Source organism: Elgaria multicarinata, chromosome 1, assembly GCF_023053635.1.
Source record: "Elgaria multicarinata webbii isolate HBS135686 ecotype San Diego chromosome 1, rElgMul1.1.pri, whole genome shotgun sequence".
NCBI classification, from domain to species: Eukaryota; Metazoa; Chordata; class Lepidosauria; order Squamata; family Anguidae; genus Elgaria; species Elgaria multicarinata.
This window is the reverse complement of record NC_086171.1, coordinates 166839371-166861279: the sequence shown is the minus strand read 5'-3', so window position 1 is coordinate 166861279 and position 21909 is coordinate 166839371. Positions and strand designations below refer to the sequence as shown.

The window sequence follows — 21909 nt, the reverse complement described above, 5'->3', positions numbered from 1 at the left end:
AGCAAATCTTTTAAGTTACTACTATGGCACTGATAGCAGTAGTATCCAGATACTTCGCAGTTTGAAAAAGCATAGTGCAAGAGGGCATATTGGTCTTGCAAATTAAAAATGTCTTCAGCACAGAATTTACAACTTTTGGGTCATTAGAAAACAGCGTTGGTGTAGTTTTTTTAAAAAGCTCTGAATGTTCCATTTGAAGAAAGCATTCGGCTATCCATGATGGGGCCTTCTTCCCACAACTCATACATGTCATCTTTGAAGTGTTGCAGAAGAATGATCTGACCCACTTAAACATAAAGTGATACCCCATTGTTTCATTCATCTGAGATGGGGATAGCATGTACAGATGTGACTAAATCCATTCCATCTGTGTTTTGCAGTTTGCCAGATGTCTTTCGTTCCATCGTCCAGTCATTGTTGGAACTGGATTTATTTATTTTTAGAGATGTATAAGAGTTAATGCCTCTCTCCTTTTGCCTCTGTCCTTTCTCGTGTGAGTGCTGTCACTGCATACTTTTATGCAATTGGGTCAGCCACTGTTCCTTTGTCTCAGACTGCTAGGTGTAATCTGAGACCTATGACACCTACCCAATGACTGATTCATTCACTCTGCAATTCTCCATCTTGGGACTACGTTGCAGGCCTCAAGGGGCAATATTCAGTGTTCGTCCTACTTAGAGAAGTCCCACTGAAATAAATGAGACTTATTTTAGCCATGACTTACTCAAGACCCATTCATTTCAATGCGTCTACCCCAGTGGGAGTAGGATTAACATTGGATACTATCCATGGCTACAATGTCTGGTTGAATTTTTGAACTTTTTTGCTCATCCCCCGTCCCCAACCCGTATGCCATTTTTGTTTTGGTTCCATCTAGCCTATTGAAGAATTCTGGAGAACTTGAAAGCTTGCATACTCTTTTGTGACATTTTCATTTGTCTTAATAAAAGTATTGCCTAATAGTGGGATTTTTATTATTTTCCTCATAGACCAGCACAGCTACCTTTGTTTTTAAAGTATGTTTATATGAGCACTCTTTTCGTTCCAAATGTAAACATCCAACTAAAGCCAGACAGCACTTACGTGCACCGTTTGTATGGTAACGCTCAGAAGGCGTGCTGGGATAACTGCTTCCTACTTCGTTCACAGCTATCACTCGGAACTGGTAGTTGACAAAGGGCGCGAGGCGCAAGATGGCAGAGTTCACACTTCCTAAGTGTCGGGAATGGTTGTGCCAAGTTCCAGGTTCAAATCTATCCTCCTCAAATTCTACAATGTAATCTAGAAAAGAAGAGTTCAGAGTTCCCTAATTTGCTGCATAATTAATGGCTAGCAAGCTTTTGAAACAACAACAACAACAACAACAACACAATAATGGTATCAGTCTCTCAGATTTGTCAGGGTAGGAGCATGCACTGACCTGTGATGGGGCTGTTGTTGTCATCCCCAGGAATCCATGTCAACCGCACACTCCTTTCAGCGAGATCTGTTAGTTCAAGGTCCCGAGGACGTTCGGGACGTGCTACCAGAAAAAGGATACACGTAAGGTATGGGTTTCTGTTGTGGACAATGAAGGCCCAACTCAGTTTTAGGCCTTCTCAAGAGAAGAAGGCCTAGTCTACACATGCGGTGGAATAAGGTGGGAATGGGGCAGTAGAATAGATGGCACCACTACAGACTGCAGCTGGGGTTACCACATTTCTGAATGCTCCCCCACATAAAAAAGCAGAAAACCATCACAGCAGAGATCCTGCTGAGTAGGGCCTTTCCCTCTGATATGGCAGGGAGTATTTTACATGGGAAGGATTCCACAGTGACACCCACACCTGCAGCCCTGAGGCAACGTGGTCCAGTCTATGCCTCAGGGCTGCATAAACTCATTCTCCTGCATGTACAGTCCATGCTAAAGGCTCTCAGCCATTAGGGATCGGAGTTTCAGAAGCCGTCTTCCTGGAACAGTTCTGAGAGCAAAGAACGTCTCTGGGTTCTAGATCTATAGCCATTAAGCCATTTATCCTGGTTGTGCTTTTTATATTGTATTTTGTATTTGTATTTTTAACTTGTTGGTTGTTTTATGATGGTTTTAATTTTTGTGAACCGCCCAGAGAGCTTCGGCTATTGGGCGGTATAAAAATGTAATAAATAAATAAATAAATAAATAAAGGATATTTAGGATTGCTGTTCTGGTTCACAGAAGTGATTTATTTCTTTTTTAAGGGGGGAGCAGCTGCAAGTGGGGAGCTGAAGGCAGAGGTATGACTATGATAAGGCAAGTGACATTAGAAGATTACAGTAAGATAGAAAAGATGTAGGTATTTTTACTTTTCAGAGGGATGCAGAGATAAGATAATCCTGCTTTTTCGTGAGAGACAAACTATCCTGCATAGTTCTGGCCTTGAGTGCAGGCTTTGTTTTGTTTTGCAAATTGCCAATGCAAGGATTGGGACTCTAGCATGAACTTTGGAGGGAAGGGGGCTTTACTCATTGCCTCCTGCTGTGGTCCTAATCTGGATCAAGGCCCCCATGCTTGACAATAAAGGTTCAATTCATTTCAGTGAATCCTTTTTTGGCAATACAAATTGCAGGTCCAAATTGCCTAGCCCTGATCTGGACTAGGACTGTAACAGGGGACAAAGGGTTAAAGGTCCCCTACCCCTAATGCTAGGGTCCCAATCCAGATCAGGGTGCTCACACAAGCAATTTGTCAAAACTACAACTCCTTACTCAAGGTCAGAGCCATGCAAGAAAGGTAATGTGTACTTTGGGTCTCAGACTCTTACGTATTTGAAGCGCCAGTTCACCCAGTATGCTGTATTCTTCAAACTATCAGTCTAAATCTTTCTTGGACAATTGCTAGTACAGAAAAAATACAACGCTATGAACTAGACAATTGGATACATGGTCAGCAACAGTTCCTGTAATTCCTGCAACTATGGCTTGCCATCACTGATTGCTCAGCTCATACATTATATTTATTTATACCTGGAGACAGCAGGAGTGACATGAAATCATATTGTGTAAACAGACTTGAAGACTTGGCTAAACTCTTCAGTTTAACAGCAGCCATGAAATTCAGTTCATGACTGGCATCAATATGTAGCAATAGAGGATATATTACAACCTCTAGAGATCTAAGGAAACACTTTTTTCAGTAAATAGAATGGTAATATTAGACATCTCAGATTTATAAACAAGGGGCCATATCCAATAACGTCATTCCTCAAATGCAAATTACATTGTGCTACCATGAGGGACCTCTAAGGCAACAACAAAAGCATTAGCTTGCACAATGGGTTTTCCGGGGAATGCCATTGGCAATGCCATTGGGAATGCCTTAGCTAGCACAATTTAATTTGCGTTAGAGGAATGACAGCGTTGGATACTGCCCTAACCACAGTGAAGGCCAAAGGTCAGCACACAGAAACAAAGATAGTGAGGAACACCTCTCAACACTTTTAACACCAGACCCAAGGATTCATCCAAATAGCCCAATGCAAGTCTTCTTCCTTTCCAGCAGGTGGTATCACTCTTACACAAACAGGAATAGAACTCAAGACCCCACCCCACTGATGTGAGCTATATTGCTAATGCTCAGGGCTATCTGCCATGATGTTTGGGCCAGTCAAAGTTGTTATACTTTCAGTAGCACTTTAATTTTATACCAAAGTGATTGAAATGGTCAAGTAACAGCAGGCAAAAAAAAAAGTCAAAGAGGTAAATGGATTAGTTGTGATTACCTTTGAGTGGGGTCATACGGTTAACAGAAGAAGGAGCTGCAAAGTAAGATATTAGCTATTTAGAGAGTTAGCACAATCCTTGTTGAAGGGACGTAGCAAGCACCAGAGTTACCAGCCCTCAAACCATAGGGGTGGGCAGAAGGTGGGTCTCCAGGACTTCAACTCCCAGAAGCCCCTGCCAACATGGCCAATGGTCAGGAATGCTGGGAATTAAAGACCAAAACATCTGGTAGAAAGGGGGTACAAATCAAATAAATAAATAGATACTTTCTACCCATCCATACCAGCATGTCTGCCATGCTCCTAAATATATTCCAGCTGTCCTGAATGTTTCCTTGGCTAGCTTACAGGCAAGACTAGAACATCAAAGAGGTTGTTCAGTGTTTGGTTAATTTTGGGGGAGTTAACATCTGGACAGAAAAGCCCTTGACCCTGCCTGGTCATGCTGCTCCTTCCGAATTCTGTAGGGAGGAGCCACCAGCACTAACCCAAGGAATAGCAGCACCAGGGTAGATCTGCTGCTAGAAACCTTTGAGGGGGCTGAGACCTTTACTCTAAGATCATCATCATGTCTTCATCCCAGAAGACAGGTGACTATGACAGGTAGCAGCTACAGGTGGCACAACTCCATATCCTTCCCACTTTGGCACTATGGTTAGCTTTTCACTGAAACTATTTCAGTTGACCAGCAGTTAGACATCGTTAAGAAGATTGTGCCAACTTCAAAGGATTAGACAGTTAGAGTGGTGGGGAATGCTGGGAGTTTTAGGGATTTTTTCCTGACTAGACATGTGTAAAATTGCACCCTTAAAAGTTTAATGTCCAATGTACAGAGCATCCTCTATGTGTCACCCCACAACACAGGAAAACACATCATAAAACTGGTCTAAGGGCACAATCCTATACATGTTTAGACAGAAAGAGTTTTTCCCATCTAAACATGCATAGGATTGTACCCTAAATAAGCAAACCAGGTTTCCCATTGGCCTTTATCTCAAACTTGGTCAGCTTGAAAGGGAAATGAAGTTTACCAAGGACAGTGAGATGAGCTCTAGCAATATCTTTATCGAGTTCCGTGCTGGCGACACAGGTGTAATAGCCTTGATCTTTCTCAGCCACTCCATATATCGTGAGGCCATCTTCTTCCTTCTTCATCCTTTCAGAGGGGAAACATTCAAAATTAAAATGCTCTAGCAGTAACCCCCCTCCTTCCCTACAAAAGCTGCTTAAACCAACGGGCAGGTCCGACGGCAGTGATCACTTGGTGTACTTTTGTAAAAAGGGTATAAATTAAGAGCAGCAGCAGCAGCAGCAACAAAAACATCTCTCAATCATATTGAAGCATTTTGTAATCGATGTGATGAAGACATATGCTTTCATTTCCCACTGCCTTCTGCAACCTCCTTATTCTACCCCAATGTTATTAGTCCACATTAGGCATCCATGTCAGTTTTGCCTGTTTTCACTCCGAGGTCTGTTCAGTGAGCCCCTGCCAGAGTGTGGGCCCTTAGCAGGTGCCCAATCATGCCTACTCTTAATACTGGCCCCTGCCCTGCCCCCACCCACCACCCTGGGGGACAAAAAGTTTGCCCACCCCTGAGCTAGGCCAATAGTGTTTACTAGGCCAGGAGCAGTTCTCCAGGGTCTTGCTGCCTGCTACCTGAACCTTTTAGCTAGAGTTTCCAAGGACAGAATCTGGGATGTGCTGCATGCGAAGCATGTGCGTTACCCCTGAGCTGTGGTCGCTTCCCCTTTCTCCATCTATACCCCATGAAGTTGGGTAATAGATACCAGCACAGGCAATCCAAATGACGAACTGGTTTATTCATTCTTTGTATTCTATAGAGATGTAAAACAGGATGGCCTTGAGCAACACAAGGTCTTAGAAGAGAAAGATCTCACAGACCTGCTTCCTAAGTACAGGTGCGCGTCATCCTTGAGCCAGGTGACTGTAAGTCTCAGCGTGGGGTCATGTCTTATCCGGCATATCAACTGAACTGTGGAACCCTTCTTTGGCACAGCATCTTTGGGCCCGTCTGTGATCCTAGTTGGATCTGCAAAGAGTTATCAAGTCAGAAGTCCTAAGGATCTCACTGCAAGGATTAGACAACCTATACCAAGTCCTCAATCAAAAGTCTAGTGAAAGAAAATCTCTGCCACCCTATACAACCAGAAATAACTAGCCACGTATCAGATTCCAGAAATCCATCTAGATTTCTACCTATCATTCTGTCTGATACCTATAACTATAGGTTGAAGAATTTTAAACCCTGCAGCTCTTCTTATATTTACAATGCACATTGTGGTATCTGAGAAGTGTACTGCTGTGCTAAGGATCAATTCAACCAGTGGCTGTGTAAGGCCAGCAGTTGTTATCACAAATTTAGCAGGTTTGTTTAAGTTTAATAAGCATTTCAGGTTACAATGTACCCTCTCCAATGAACTCACATACACCGGTCCTTCAGTGTGTTCAGCATCAGTTTATAGAGTCCTAAAAAGGCAGGAAGCCCTGTGCATCCAGCTTCCTCTGCTTGTCCCCATTCATCTCTCTCTTTCGCCTTTCTTCTTTGTCCCTCCCTGCTCCTTCCACTTCCTTCTCTTCCTTCCCATCTTCCTGTATCCCTCACCTCTACACTTAACTGTCCTTGGATTCACCTATAAGGAGGTGAATCAGGGCTAAATGATTGATTCCTCTTCCTACTGGTGTCTGACCCATGGTCTTGGAGCCCATAGCATTTCGAACCCTGTGGCCAAGGCTAGTGTGTGTGTGTGTGTGTGTGTGTGTGTGTGTGTGTGTGTGTATTTATTACATACCTATTCTGGTCAAGAGCTCTAGTCTCTGCAGCATCTTCTCATAATGGGAGAAGATAGTAGGATGGGAAAGTCTGAAGGGAGCAGTATCTGTGCTCCAGAGTACAACAAGTGACAGAAGTCCACAGTCAACTTAGGTCAGGAGCAACTACATTCTCAGCTCACCACACCATAACATTTATTATGGCTTTTCTCCTGATCATAAATCAAACCAACATTATCTCCACTGACCATTTTACCTTCCACATTACAGACTTACTGCCATAGAAGGCAATCTGCATACTATTTGGAAGGCAGTATTTGAAGGACACTATTTGGGGGACACTTGATCTTGGTCCAAGCAGAAGCCATCTTACCTTTTATTTCCAAACGAACTTGGTTCTGTGCTTTGCCCAGAAGATTAGTGGCCACACAGGTATACGTTCCCTGGTCTTCCTTTCGAGCCCTGATGATTTCCAAAGTCCCATTCTCATGTGTTTTGTAGTTGCCACCATGCAGTGTGCTTCCCTGGCCATTCTTAAACCTCACAACAACACAAGAAAACACTTATAAGAGGTGGAAACAGAATAAGGTGGCGAGTGCTGCAAGAGATGCTGAGGCTTAAAAAGAGCAATTTTCTGCACATTAAAAACCAGAACACAAACTGTTTTATCACCCCCCTCTCTCTACACACACACACACACACACACACAGAGTAATCAGTCTGAATTAACCAAATACAAACCAAATAACTGCACAAACATTTATAACAAATAACTCTCTAACAGGATAATCCTATATATATCTATTCAGAGCGGAGTCCCATTCAGGTAGGTAGCGATGCTGGAGAAATTTGAGGCTGATTAAAATGACTTTGGATTTTTAAAAATCCAACCTGAGGAATTCACTGTGGACTGGCCTCCCCCAGGCAATGAGGAGTCTGAGGTCTTTCAGATATATTTATTTTACTTCCCCAAAATTCATTCACAGGAAAATACACGCATTTCTGCTGAGACATATATCATACTGGAAAATATACAAGGGGAAAAGTCGAATGGAATGCGGGACAACACGTTAAATGTTACGTACAAATATAAATTATGTAAATTGTTGCAAAATTTCTTGCAGAATTATTCCTGTATTTTTCTGCATAATGTGGAAAAAAATCAAATCCCTGTGAACAGACGCCGGAACGAATGACGCTGCACAATCCATGAAACAGACAGAAAGGATTTTACACAATCTGTAAATCCCTACTCTCAGGTGTGTATAGGATTGCAGTCAAAATTGATTAAATTATGATAAGCTCAACAGTATAAAAGTCATCCCAATTTTAATGTATTCTTGCCTTAACCATATTTGCAAGTAGTTGCAGGCAAGGCAACCATCCAGAGTGCCTTCCTTTGCTTAGCTCCATCTAAACTTTATTAGGACACTATTGTGGTTGGACTGGTAGGAAATCTTTATTTGAAGTAACCATTAGTTTTGCTTGTGAACATATTTCCAGCTGCATGTATTTTTAATCCATCCACCTAAGCATTTATGCATCCTACCAAGTTTACTTCAGTTTTCACTGGGAATTCTGGCTATATAACCATTATTTATCTAAAATGTCCTCCCAAAATATCCTACAATTGAAATCACTCAAGGATAACACTTCTGTAGCCTTTCAGGTGTTATGTGTCACACTGATATATTTATAAACCTTTTCCTGTAATATTTATTTAAAGTGATACAGATATGAAAATAGATTTTCATTGGTTTTATCAGATGTTTCTTAGAGCCCTTTCCTATTTCATTATAAAGCAATTTCCCACATGGCTCTCTAAATCAAATAGTAATTTATAGATCTCTGAAAAAAGAATATTAGAGTAAAAATGTTCCATTTATAGCTTTTCAAAATAAGGTTATTTTTTACTGAAAATGATTTCTTAACTTAAAGTAATGAAACTGGTAAGGATGATCTCCTTCTAATTAATCACAAATATATTGATATACCATTACTTTCACATTCCATACAACTTAATTATACCTTTTCCATGCTGTTAAGGAACCAACAGAATACCTCTTTTAATTTTAGAAAAAGAGAGTAATGCCAACATGCCTGGGCTAATTTGCCTCAATATCTTTTTCATTTAGGACTGACATAATGTAAGGAAATTAAACTTTTTTTTTTTTTAAAGGAAGATATTTAAGGGGAAACTCAAATCAGTATTGTTCAGTCATCCATGACCGCTAGGGCTTTTCACCTTTCTTGAAGAAAAAGCTAAAATTGAACATAATGTGAACCATAATAATGTACAGCAATATTCAGAAAATATTAGGGCTGTGCACACCCTCCCTAAAACACTTTGGATCCCGATCCGGACCTTCCGGATAGGGCCCAAACAGGTTTGGGTCAATCCGGACCTCCCCCTATTCACTCCGGAACTGGAGCAAGATCCAGAGGTCCGGATCAATATTCGGATGCCATTTTGCCCCCTCTTCCCCACTTACTTGCTTCTGCAGCGGACGGCGGAGGCAGGTAAGTGGGGAAGGGGGACAAAATAGCATCTGAATAAGCCCCCTCCCTCCCTTACCTGGCTCTGCTGCGGCCTATTTCCGGCCTTAGGCCTGGGCAGCAGTTGAAGCCGCCGCATGGACCGCAGCGGACAATGGAGCCAGGTAAGCCTCCCTCCACCCCTTATCTGGCTCCACCGCCGCATGGACTGCGGCGGAGCCAGGTAAGCCCCCCTCACCTAGCTCTGCTGCCATTGCCACATGGACTGCGGCGGTGGACAGGGGAACCAGGTAAGCTCCCCTCCCCACTTACCTGGCTCCAAAGCTTCGGAACAGTCCAAATCGCTTCGGACCATTCCGAACCGCTTCTGGCTGATCTGGACCTCCCACGCTCTGCTCCGGAAATGGGCTTTGGAGGTCCGGATGGGCCCGCTCCACTTCGGATCTGGGGATCCATAACGGAGTGGAATACACCCCTAGAAAATATAAACCTCCTTTTTCATAGGTCTTTTGGAGAATATGTATTGACACTTTAGGAAGTGTCTTTTTCCAAATAAACTTTGGAAATAAATATTTTCTGCCATTTAGTTTACATGTACTACTGATATAAATACTAGCACATTACAAAACAAGAACAACAGCATGGGCAACATGTCAACTTGGACTAACTTAGATCCCATTGATTTCAGTAGGTCTACTCTAAGTATGACTAAGTCTGGATCTAACCATTGATTTTTAATTTTTTTTTATAGCAATTATCCCCCCATTCCATGATATTCACTTGCGTCCATCTCTGGCACAGAGCGGTAAAGCAGCAGTTTCTGCAGCTGAAACTCTCCCCACAGCCTGAGTTCGATCCCAGCGGAAGCTGGTTTCAAGCAGCCGGCTCGGGTCGACTCAGCCTTCCACCCTCCCGAGGTCAGTAAAATGACTACCCAGTTAGCTGGGGGAAAGGTAATCACAGCCGGGGAAGGCAATGGCAAACCACCCCGCTATAAGGCTTGCCAAGAAAACATCAGCGAAAGCTGGCGTCCCTCGAAGAGTCAGTAATGACTCAGTGCTTGCACAAGAGGTTCCTTTCCTTTCCTTCCATCTCTCAGGGGCTCTGTTTTATCTATTAATAGTAATTCAAGTGATTTTAAAAAATAATGATCTGTACCAAAAAGATGCTTGCTTTAATAATAAAAAAATCTTACCATCGTAAGGTGGGGATTGGGGACCCAAAGAATGGACAGTCAAGGAAAGTCCGGTTGTTCTGAATCACTTTGATCAGCTGGTTACGAGGGGCAAGGATCCGAGGAATAACATCTTTAAAAGACAACAATATATTGCCTGTAAATCCAGTCAGATGTTTTACTTTGGTTTGCAACAAACTGCAAAACTAGAAAACTAAGTTATCATTTCTAGATTTACACTTTTGCTTGTGTTTTCATTAATAGAGAGCCATTTTAGGCTACATATGTGATATTTTATCAAATACGGGGGCAACTGAAAAACAGCAGTACTGAAAAACACCTAGGTTTTCTAGTTGAAGGCTGCTCTGATATTTCCATGAATGTCATCCTTCTGTAGAGTCACAAGGAGGACTGTACCACATGCAAATCTTTGAAAAGCTTCTCAGTCCGCCATTTGCTCTGGTTTAGAATCAAAATGTGATTTCCCCCTCTGAATAGATCTGTACCTGAAAAACGCACACCCCTTTATCTTTTTGAGAGTTTAATCAGTGAATGCTCAAGGTGAGTGTTAGTTTGCTGGGGAAGAGAAATCATGATTCAATCACTTTAAAGCACTGACAGTTTGAAAATCATCTTCATCATCATCATCCCATTTGAAAGCCTCCTCAAGCTAGTCAATAGGCACAGAAATCAGGAGCTCAATTATCCTGTTCTGAGCTTACCCAAGACGCTGACAAAGGCATTGGCTAACAGGTACCCATGTTCATTAGAAGCGTTGCACTGGTACACGGCACTGCTGCCACTTTGGATGTCCCGAAACATAACAGTATCTCCAGTTACTTCACGGCTTGGGTTGGGAGCAGAACCTTTGAGAGACAAGAGAGACACATAAATGATGAGGCAGCTTTTAATCTTACTTGGGATAGAGACACTACAGATAAAACAGCTTCCTTTATGTGATGTCTATGTAAATATTAGATAGGGAGAGGAAACAAAACCATCATTTTACAGTAGTAACTGTAGCCACGTTAGTTCCAGCCAAAGGCAAAGCACATCTTATTTTCCAGTCACTTGACAGAAGACTTCTGTATGCTACTTCAATGCCCCCCTATTTCTGAAGCAGAATGTTGATACTATATAGTAAAGAAATAAAAGGTCATTAGTTAACTTGGGAGCATAACAAATTATGCTCAAGCTGCAAAATTTGCATGACCACAGATGGTACAGTGCTAGATGGGTGCAAACTGCATGACAAGGAAGGAGACTGTGATTGCCTTCCCTTAGGTTTGTAAAATGGAGAGTGTCTCATTATGTCCTGATTCTAACCCCCTCTTGGGGCTCCTCTAAACAAGTGATTTATTGCATGCGTGTGGCTGACCACTCACAGATGTTTTCGGGTCAATTTCATGACGTCGTCAACAACCAGGACATCTCCTGCAGAATCCTCCAGAAATCCCCGATAAAAAGAACCACTTTTAAAGTGGTAATAGCTGGGAAACAGCAGGATCTTCCGCCACTAGATGCTATCTCAGTAGAACTCAATGGAACTGAACGGAGTAGTAGTAATCAATTCAAACCCCTTGTTGCCCTCTTCTCATGTAATGCAGCCCATAACAATCGTGCCAAAAAACCAGGAAGCACAAAAGCCCTGGACAAACAACGTGATTTCCCTCAATGTAGAGACACTCTTAAACTAAGAAACTGGGGTGAGACAGGCAAAGCAAGAGTCTCTGGCCCCTTACTTACTTACTTACGGGCTGGGTAAATGGTCTTTTGGCTTTGCTTAGCTGTACATCCCAGGACAGAAGAACGACTTCCTTTCCATTGGTGCTTAAAGCAGATCCCAATTATCATAAAATCTGTACTACAAAATCGAATCTAGTAATTCCTAACTGTAGCTGTATGACACAAGTTGCAGCTATGATATGCACCTGAACAGATGCATAATGATGTGTTCCCCTCCCCATATATAGTAGAATGGGGGGAAATTGTATGTGGAATATTCAAAGTATTGTTAGGTAGTTCAGACAGCTGTCCTACTAAACTATTTTGGTTCATGGGAATTCAAAGCAATGAATAAATTCATGGGTACCGGCCATATATGATATAACACAAATATGGAAACATCCATTAAACTGACAGGTGAATAACAAGCAGTATGAAACAGATCAGATTTCTCAGAAAAAGGAACTGAACCTCTTGAGCTCCCTGTCTTATTGCTCACTGGTGTCAGGAATAAAACAATTATTTCCAACTTACACTTTTTCTTCAAGCAATCATGACTGAGGCAGTGGGCCAATACTAAGATCACAGTTACTTGAACATACTTGTGTTGTCCTCTCCATACTCATTAAGTCAAGAAACACTTTGTAAGGCCTATCAACCATTATCTAATATTCACAACAGATATACTTACTTTCTATAAGTTCTCCATTCACCAGCCACTGGATTGAAGGCTTGGGGTTACCATTGGCTCGGCAAACCAGTCTCCCATCCTCACCAGGAGCCAAAATAAGGTTCTCTGGTTCATCCAACCAGTAAGGAGAAGCTTTAGGACAAGAGAGATATTATTATTATTATTATTATTATTATTATTATTATTATTTATTTATATAGCACCATCAATGTACATGATGCTGTACAGAGTAAAACAGTAAATAGCAAGACCCTGCCGCATAGGCTTACATTCTAATAAATGTATGATAGCGACCAAAGGGCATGATAGTTATCTCAACCAAACTTACTTTGTCTACTCTCAGCTTATGCCATTACAATTGATGCTCATTTCATTGTATACTTATTTGGGGAACAAGGAAAATACTTCTAATACATAAAAAGATGCAAGTGACAGATAATTAGAGTTTGTATACCATTTTTTCATCAAAAAAATGCACGAACATAAGAACAGCTAATGCAAACAGCTTAAATATATACAATTGACATAAGTCTGTTAATAAAAAGCCACAAAAACTCTGTCTGCTGCTACTATTCTTAGGTCCCTAAAAATGGAGAATTAAAACTGGTTTTGGAGAGCAGCTACAGTCTGGTGGGCCACTCCAAAGAGCAAATTTTATAGCTAGCTAATGAGCCACAACTGATCATGCTGGGCCCTGCGTGCCCACTGAGCCAATTTTCCTCAGGTCAAGAACTATGAGTGGAACTTCCAGAGAAGATCTAAATGAATGGCGTGCTTCATTTAGGAGCTTGTGATCATTTAGGATCAGTTCCCTTTGGTATTGATGCCTGCCGGTCCTCTGTATCTTTCAAGAGCAAGCAGCTATATTCAATTTCCTATAAAGGCCCAGAGCAATGTCAAGTTGTGCCCTCTGGAGCATTGTGGGAAATTTAAATAGCTACCCCCCAGTGGGGACTGAATTTTAAATTTCCTGCAGCCCCTCAGAGAGATGCTACATCTAGGGTATTGTGGAAAATCGAAATATCCGCCTCCCTCTGCATCCATCAGTCCAGTCCATGGCTGAAGACTACTACTAACATTGGAGAGGGACCATGACAGGGCACTTTGCAAAGGGCTCCCTCAAATCTGGAGATGGTTTAGGCTCTTTAGGGAATAAGTAGAACTTTGAATAGTGGCCCCAAAGTAAAAAGGCGTCCAGTGGAACTAGGCTAAAGTTTGTGTTAATGCTAGAAATGTTTTGTTGTTATTGAGTGCCAGGTGTTAGCAGTAGACCTCCAGCATAAGAGACAGCCAGAGTTCTTGGCTAACACAGGGACACAATTCAGACTCTTGGCAGCAAGTGACTAGACAAGAGCAAAAGAAGACGGTTGTTTCCCTGTAAGTAAAAGTTCCTAATTGCCTCATCGATGAGGACTGTCCTCTTTTCATATTGACAGGAGAAAGAGGGGAACTTTGCTGACCCGTCCTGTACTGGAAACAAATGGTTCTGCTCATTTCCATGGTTGCTTTAAGAAACTCTGTTGTACTAGTGGTAGGTCCAGGGGAGGCTGGGATCCAATTTTGGTGGGGCCATGAGTCCATTCTGGATTTCAGTCAGAACCAGCCAGAAATCTAAAGGAGCTGTCCAAGCTGCTGAGCCTTGAATAGGGTTCAGCACCATGATAGATCCTTTAGAGTTCTGACTGAAACCCAGAATGGATTCACAACCCCACTGAAATAGGAACCACCAGCCTCCACTGGGTAGGTCCTGTGGGCATAAAGGAACTAGCGGAGATGCAACAGCAGCATTGGACACAGCTCTGCCTTTTTTTGGGCACAGTTTTGGTCAATCTGGGTGGAGGGAACCCATCCTTTTCAAATAATGACAGAATGTTGCACAAGGTAGGTATGCTCTTACTGATCACAAGGATTTATGTAAAAAGCCTGAATGTTCCTCTATGCGATAAACAATCCCTATATGCAGAAAACTAACATGATAGGGGGAGCAAGAGTTTTTCTCCTTGATGGCATGTTTTCTGTATGTAAGGTGTGGGGTCCCCCCCCCAATTATTTGTGAGAGCATTCAGTTATGAAATCTTCCACCTGCAGTCCAAAGTGGTACTCTTCAGAACAATTTCACCACATGATTAATCAGCTGTTATTTCAGCCAATTCCTGCTTAGCAGTTTCACCTATGAACCCTCTGTTCAACTGCCGTTTGAATTCCCCTTTAGTGTTGAACTAGAAGCTATCAAAAATGATTGGCATGTGGGTCTTACTATTTGCATATACATCAGCCACCTATTCAGGCTCATTAGCCACTTATGGATGCCAGCAGATCCAGACACACATGAATGTACACACACAAACACATATGAACTCCCCAAAGCAGAACAGTCAAACACCTACAGGTTATAGGTGCACTTGCAGAAAAATATTCCTGGAACTGTTCTATAACATCAAACCAGCGCCAACAGGTTTACGTTGTCTTCTACTAAGTTGAATAAAGACAGGCCACATGTTCAGATCTCAGAGAATTAAAAGGGTTTAGCTAAAATGGTGTGTAAGAACTCAAGATTGCTCATCGGCTTCAGTTGCTACACAAGAAAAGTTCCCCAGTTGGCCTGATTCCATGTTCCAATTGCACAGGCAGAACACCCAAGAGAGGGTTCTTCCTTGTCCTCCCCAAGTGCCTTCGAGATGCCTTTTGATTTGCTAGCTGCTAGAAAGAGAAATCAAGAATGGCATAGTAAACAGGACGTACCCTTTACTCTCACCGAGATCGTGTGCCGGCTGCTGCCCACTTTGTTGGAAGCCAAGCAGAAGTATTCCCCAGAATCTTCCTCGGAAACATTGGCAATATGAAGAGCCTTGTTAAAGTTCTCCAGCTTGTACCTGCCCGCTGGGAGTTCACCTCCTTTCTTGTGCCACGCGATATCTGGTGTTGGACTACAGGAAAGAAGAGAATGGGACTTGTGCCTTTGACGTGAAGATGCTTTCAATGTGGGGTGGACACTTTAAAGGGATTCTTTAGAGACCACCTCCTTAATCTCAGGCAGCCTCCCCCAAATGGATACCATCCAGATGTGTTAAACTGTAACTCCAAATATCCCCCAGCCAGCCATAGTTGTGGAGGATGATGGGAGTTGTAGTCCAACAAATCTGGAAGGCACCAGGTTGGGGAGGGCAGATCTAAAGCTGGATCATACAAGTCCCAGCAAGGCTGGCTGAGGAATACTGGGAGTGATAGGACTTCTTTCTGTCTAAACATGGATAGGACTGTTGTTTTATCCACAGAAGTTACACAGTTGATGTTAATAAAGTGAAATCCCATTCCACTGAAATTGCCTGGGTTTAATTTCCCCTTTGAGTCATGCTATTTCATATACACAAGGGACCTTTTTATTTACCAACTCTACAATCAGGAGGAATAAATAATGGCCTTTGATGTAACGCCCATTAAAATCTTTGGGAAAAGAAAAGAAAAAGTAATCATCTTTCTGTAGCAGAGGAAGTGGACTATGCGGTCAGAGAAATGTTTGACACACCGTGGTTTCCCCGATTCCCAAGTGGTACGTACACTCCCGAAGCAATGCATTCCAGTAAGAGATCCTCTCCTCTCAGCACCATCTGACTGCTTGAGGTCCCAGTGGGGTACAGGAAGCTGGGGTGCCTTTCTGTGATACCTCGGGCTGAAATCAGGACATAAGGGGGGAAGGAAAAGACACACTTGTAAATCCTTCTTCTCTACAAGGCAACAAAGAGCAGTGTTGCTGGAAATGAAAGTCAACCAACAGCAGGAGACAAAATGCAAACATGTCACAAGTCACAGCAAAATGGAGTGTCTTTCCACACCTGAGAACTGATGTGGAAGTCTTTGAAGAGGTTGGGGGAGATGCTGGCATGAAACAGGGCTAAATGGAAAAGTCAGACAGAGGCAGGAATTGGCATGGCATGGAAAGAAGGAAAAGTAACGTTTGGGACAGATCACTTTATTCACAGCAAGAATGGGACAATTTTAATCGGGTTTAGTATTTAGAGAGCCTCGTGTGGCGCAGAGCGGTAAAGCAGCAGCTTCCGCAGCTGAAACTCTCCCCACAGCCTGAGTTCGATCCCAGCGGAAGCTGGTTTCAGGCAGCTGGCTCGGGTCGACTCACCCTTCCATCCTCCCGAAGTCGGTAAAATGAGTACCCACTTAGCTGGGGAAAAGGTAATAATGGCCGGGGAAGGCAACGGCAAACCACCCCGCTATAAGGCCTGCCAAGAAAACATCAGCGAAAGCTGGCGTCCCTCCAAGAGTCAGTAATGACTCAGTACTTGCACGAGAGGTTCCTTTCCTTTCCTTTAGTATTTAACAATGTACCCATTTTGACTTGAAAAGGGGGCACTTAACTTCAAAACTTCTAGATTTCCTTATTTCTTCCAAATAAAATATTTCTCACTTATCCCCATGAACTGCTATTATATATCCCTTCTTGGAGATCACAATTCTCTATTTATTCAAACAAATTCCATTAATGTTTTAAACATTTCTGTTAAAACCTACATTTTGGGGGGAAAGAAAATTACATGGAAAACACACACATGCTCCCTTCACTTTTTGCTGTCATTGCTTCAAGGGTGCTCAAAATCTCAGATTCAAAACATTTTAAATTCTTGCCAAATTTAAGCAGTTTTAGGTTTCATTGAGTCTGATGGAAAATGTTAAGCACACAGTCATCTCTTTCACTCAAACAATGGAACTTGAAACAGTGGTAAATTTAGCAGGAATGTGCCATTTATACTGGGGAAAATATAACTGTCATGTTTACATGATCATTTTCAGTCTCTTGAATTTGCTAGATGTTAATTTGGGATGGTTAGGCATGCGGGGAGGGAGAAAAAAAACCTGACCAACAGTTGAAAACTTTGAAGGTGAGAATTACAGTGCAATCCAATACATGTTTACTTGCAAGTAAGAGCCCTATCAGACGGGGGAAATCACACTTGCCGACCGTCACTTCTCTGCCCCTGCTTTCATTGCTCGATACTTCCTCTTTCTCTCAGGGAGAGGAAATAAGAAGTAAAAGGTGCACGTGGCCCATTCAGGGGTTGCCTGTATCGCACTGCTTCTCCTGCGCACAGCAGGAGATAGCGGCAATTTCCACCTTTAAAAATAATGCGGACTTACCGGGAGGCTTTTTTTGTTGCACAAAGAAGGCTAGGAGTGGGCAGGAGGCAGGCAGGAGGCAGACAATGTCATGAGAGGGACCCGCAAAAATCCGTGAGTGCCCAGTAACAAGTGTGCAATAAAACACGTCTGATGAACCTCTAAGGCCATTGCTAGACGATGGGTTAGCCCGGTGTGAGCCCCGGCCTCGCCCCTATGTGGCCAGATGATGCACAGGGTATCCCAGGCTCAGGCAGGAGTAACCCTCCCTTGGCCCGGGATAACTGGCACTGCTTGTGGCCCGGTATTTCCCGCAGTCTCGGAGCCTGAGACCGTGGGTGTGTAGACCTGTCCGCCACTTTTCCCAGCTACTTGCGAGTAGCTGGGAAAAGCAGCAGATGGGTCGCAGGGGGAGAGACGGGGGGGAGATCGCAGGGGGGAACCGGAGATGGGGGGAATCGCGGCCAGGGTGGGGAAATTGGAGATCGGGGGGGGGGAACTGGAGATGGGGGGGAATTGCGGCCATGGTGGGGAAATGGAGATCATGGGGAGGGGGAACCGGAGATGGGGGGAATCACGGCTGGGGGGGAATTGGAGCTGGGGGGGAGCAGGAAACCCTTTAAAAAACAACAACCACCACTTACCGGTCGATGGTGTGCTCCTGTGCACCCGGCCCTTTAAAAATAAAAAATGGCAGACACGATGGGTTCTTCCTGTAGCCCGTCGCATCTGACGTGTAGACTGGGGCGACAGCCCGCGCTACTTATAGCGCGGGCTGGCCCCTCCTCCCACATGGATTATCAGGTAGGTCTAGCAAGGCTCTCAGTCTCACTGTCTTCAACAGTGCTTACTCTCTAGTAGGTGTATTTGGATTGTTCTGTAAAGTACTTCTATTCCCTCTCCTACTTTTCTATGCTTCTCCAGTCCTGAGTTCCTCAAAAGAAATGTATATTATACTGGACTAATTTAAGTTATTGTGATGACAAACAAATGACATCTATATAAGATACACAAAATCTGCCTTCTATAGGCAAAAGGGCTTTCTGCTCACAAGCTTCAAATGGACTGGAATGAAATGAAAACAATAGTGAAATATTTCATCACCTGGAGAGAAATAAGGAATTTACCCTGCATACAATAGTTTACCCATTTCAGTTAGCCAAAATGAGGGTGCAGTTGGGACCCAGCTCAACTAAGCATGTAACACATTCAAGTTCAACTGGATTGTACATAAATCAAAACACTGCACCAGAACCTCAGTTACCCCAGTGCCATTGCACTGCAATGAACTGAGATAAGTTATGTATAACAAGTGCAAACTTTGACATCGAGGCTAGATGGAGTGTAAATATTTGCTCAGAGCAGGCATTTGGACTCACACACATAGTTCTCTCCCAAAGGACTTCCCTATTGCTTTTAATGGCAGGGACCTCGCCAGGCACACTTTTCCATCATGTGGATGGAGCTGCACCCAACACTGAAGCCAGTGGTGAAGCTCTTCTACAACCAAGAGTTCCTTGTATACATTGGAGAGCACACAGGACTTTGGATTGAAGCAACGTCTGCATTATTGACTTCCAAGTAATATGCCCTATACAAATATTTTAACTAGGCCAATTGGGCAGCATCCATCTCTTTGGTCCCTATTTTAGGATGAAGTAGAACTGAAAGTAGAACAGTTAGAAATAAGATCACTGATTTAATAGGAAAGACTCTTGATACAATCTTGGCCCAATTTGTTCTGATACTAGCTGACTCCTTCAGCCCCAAAGCTGGCCATTTACCAAGGCTACCCTGGATTTATATCACGAATTGTGATATAAACTAACTACAGTTAGTTTATACTTGGATCCAAGGACTGTGCAGCTACTTTTACATGTCCAAGCAGGCTTGAGCTTTCTGAACAGCAGCCCCTTAACAAACTGCTTTTGAAGTTGAAAGGGTTTTCAAGAGCTGTCTTTGAGATATGGCAAAGTCGAATATTTCATTGGGCATTCCTAAACGAGTTCTTTGGATGGTGCCCTTACTGTTTTGTTTTCACACAGCTAACAGAATTTACAGAGCTTTTGCATGAAGATGATGGACAACTGTCCACTGCAACTACATGAGCCTTTTTTTGTGAACAGCCCAGAGAGCTTTGGCTATTGGGCAGTATAAAAATGTAATAAATAAATAAATGGGCAGTATAAAAATGTAATAAATAAATAAATGCCTAAACACTCTATAGCTAGCACTAAATGTTTCTAAATAATGAGTCACCCCCAATGTATAATTTTCAGGCTTCTCTGTACAACCATGAAGGCAGACCAAAGAGAAGGAGAAAGAAAGGAAGAAGTTTTCAGAAATGTAACAGGTTTCCACAAATCACACTGGAGTGCATACCAGACATCGTTTGTAATCCAGCTCAGAAGCTTTCAGTTACTTAGAACACCTGCAGTCCGCTTTGAGAATCTTCCCTTTCACGTACGTACAATGAAATCATTGTACAGATGAAATGGAACTGGACAGACAGCTCAAAGTTAATTTGATGGGCAGAATTAAAACACCAAATGATTATTGAAAAGTACATTAAAACTCATTAAATGAGATTTTTAAAGTACAAAAACAGCTTGTGTAGGACGTAGAAAACTGAACACACAGACAGAGCCATGTACCATACCAGCTGGGCAGTGGTGCCATAGAAAGGAGGATCTAGGCATTTAAACAGAAATAAGACCGCTGCATGACAATATTAAAATTTGCATGAATAAACGGTGTCACGGGACATACTAATGACGAAGCAATTATTCGATGCTGCTCAGTGTGGGCCCATCAGTTCTATGAATTGGAGATCCCTAGAGGCAGTGACGCCCCTCTGCCAGACAAACATACATAAAAGGAGGGAACAAACATTTAAGACAAGGCAACCAAAGAGACAACTATAAGAACTGTTGAAGGCTTAAGACGCAAGAACCAGCTGAGAAGAAAAGTACAAGATGTTTTCCATAGGTGCATGGAAGGTGTCTGCAAAGGAAATCGACTAATCATATACATAAAACATTTAGGTGAGCTAATGAGATGTGATTGGCTCAAAGCAGCAGCAGGAGCAGGGGAAAGGAAGGAAGGCTATTTTTTTGCTTGACAAGGCTATGTTAACAATAGTGTTAACTGGGGTAAAATGTCTGGTATTAACCAGGAGGTAGTCAAGGCTAAAAAAAGGAAGGAAATTATGGATTGAGGTTATTGGCCTAAAATCTGCCTGCACTGCAGTGTAAGGCATGTACTCCATGCATCGGTTTAGACAAAAGGTTTTAACTGTAGTAATGTAAAATCCACCCTGAATCAGCAGTTTAATACAAGTCTGTGCCCTATTTTTGGATATGGATGGAGAGATTCTCTCATAGGTATATGCAGGAAAGGAAGTTAAGAAAAAGATAAGCATTTGCAAAACGAAGTTCATTTCGGACAGGCGGTGATGAAGGGCTTCATTAGGTAAACCAACAGCTGACACTTGTTCACAAGCCACAGCAGTAAAGTGTGAGATGACAATACATATGCAAACGTGTGGTTAGTCAATTACATGGTTAATAGATTACTCACCAGAATTCAACTCTTGAGAGCATTTGGAGGATACGTTTTAAAACTGCTTTGCCGAGCCGTAAGTCCCATGTTCAATACCTGGCATCTCCAGATAGTGCTAAGACTCCTGTCTGAAACCCTGGTGACCAGCCTTCCATAACCAGATGCCCACTAGATGTTTTGGATTACAACTCCCAGCATTTCTGACTATTGACCATGATGGCTGGGGCTGACAGGAGCTGGAGTCCAAAACATCTGGAGGGCACTAGGCTGGGAAAGACTGGAGTAGACTGTACTGAGAGAGGTGGGACTCAGTATGAGACATTTTTTGTGTTCCTATGTATTTGCTGATAAGCTTCCTCCAACTTTTAAAGACACTCTCCATTAACAAGATGCGCTCTCCCAAACCCAGGACAGCTTACAAAACACAATCATTTCTCTGACCCCAAAATGGGAATTGCACTAAAGAACTAAATTTGATCTTGTTCAACTGCTACCGATCTCCAAGAACCTTGTGCAACAGATGTTATCGGTGCTTTGTGCTGATGGTCTTGAAACAGAATTACTGTAACGTGAGCATTTTTCGATTGCACACCTATAACTATAC

The 21909-nt window shown here is 42.7% G+C and overlaps 1 protein-coding gene across 14 annotated transcripts in view; it reads right to left on the bottom strand.

Moving 5' to 3' along the window:
• NFASC (neurofascin) overlaps nucleotides 1-21909 on the bottom strand; it is a 223305-nt gene that overhangs the window by 76011 nt on the left and 125385 nt on the right. For 10 of the 14 annotated variants that reach the window (XM_063142359.1, XM_063142411.1, XM_063142376.1 and 7 more), the window contains 11 exons: nucleotides 16176-16287; nucleotides 15360-15544; nucleotides 12618-12749; nucleotides 10924-11067; nucleotides 10223-10334; nucleotides 6905-7071; nucleotides 5644-5791; nucleotides 4769-4893; nucleotides 3738-3773; nucleotides 1421-1522; nucleotides 1084-1281 (listed from right to left, as the gene is read on the bottom strand). In XM_063142359.1, coding sequence (XP_062998429.1) covers nucleotides 1084-1281; nucleotides 1421-1522; nucleotides 3738-3773; nucleotides 4769-4893; nucleotides 5644-5791; nucleotides 6905-7071; nucleotides 10223-10334; nucleotides 10924-11067; nucleotides 12618-12749; nucleotides 15360-15544; nucleotides 16176-16287 — 1461 coding nt within the window. The remainder of the gene's footprint in view (nucleotides 1-1083; nucleotides 1282-1420; nucleotides 1523-3737; nucleotides 3774-4768; nucleotides 4894-5643; nucleotides 5792-6904; nucleotides 7072-10222; nucleotides 10335-10923; nucleotides 11068-12617; nucleotides 12750-15359; nucleotides 15545-16175; nucleotides 16288-21909) is intronic. The other 4 variants (XM_063142385.1, XM_063142402.1, XM_063142454.1 and 1 more) reach the window with 1 other exon arrangement.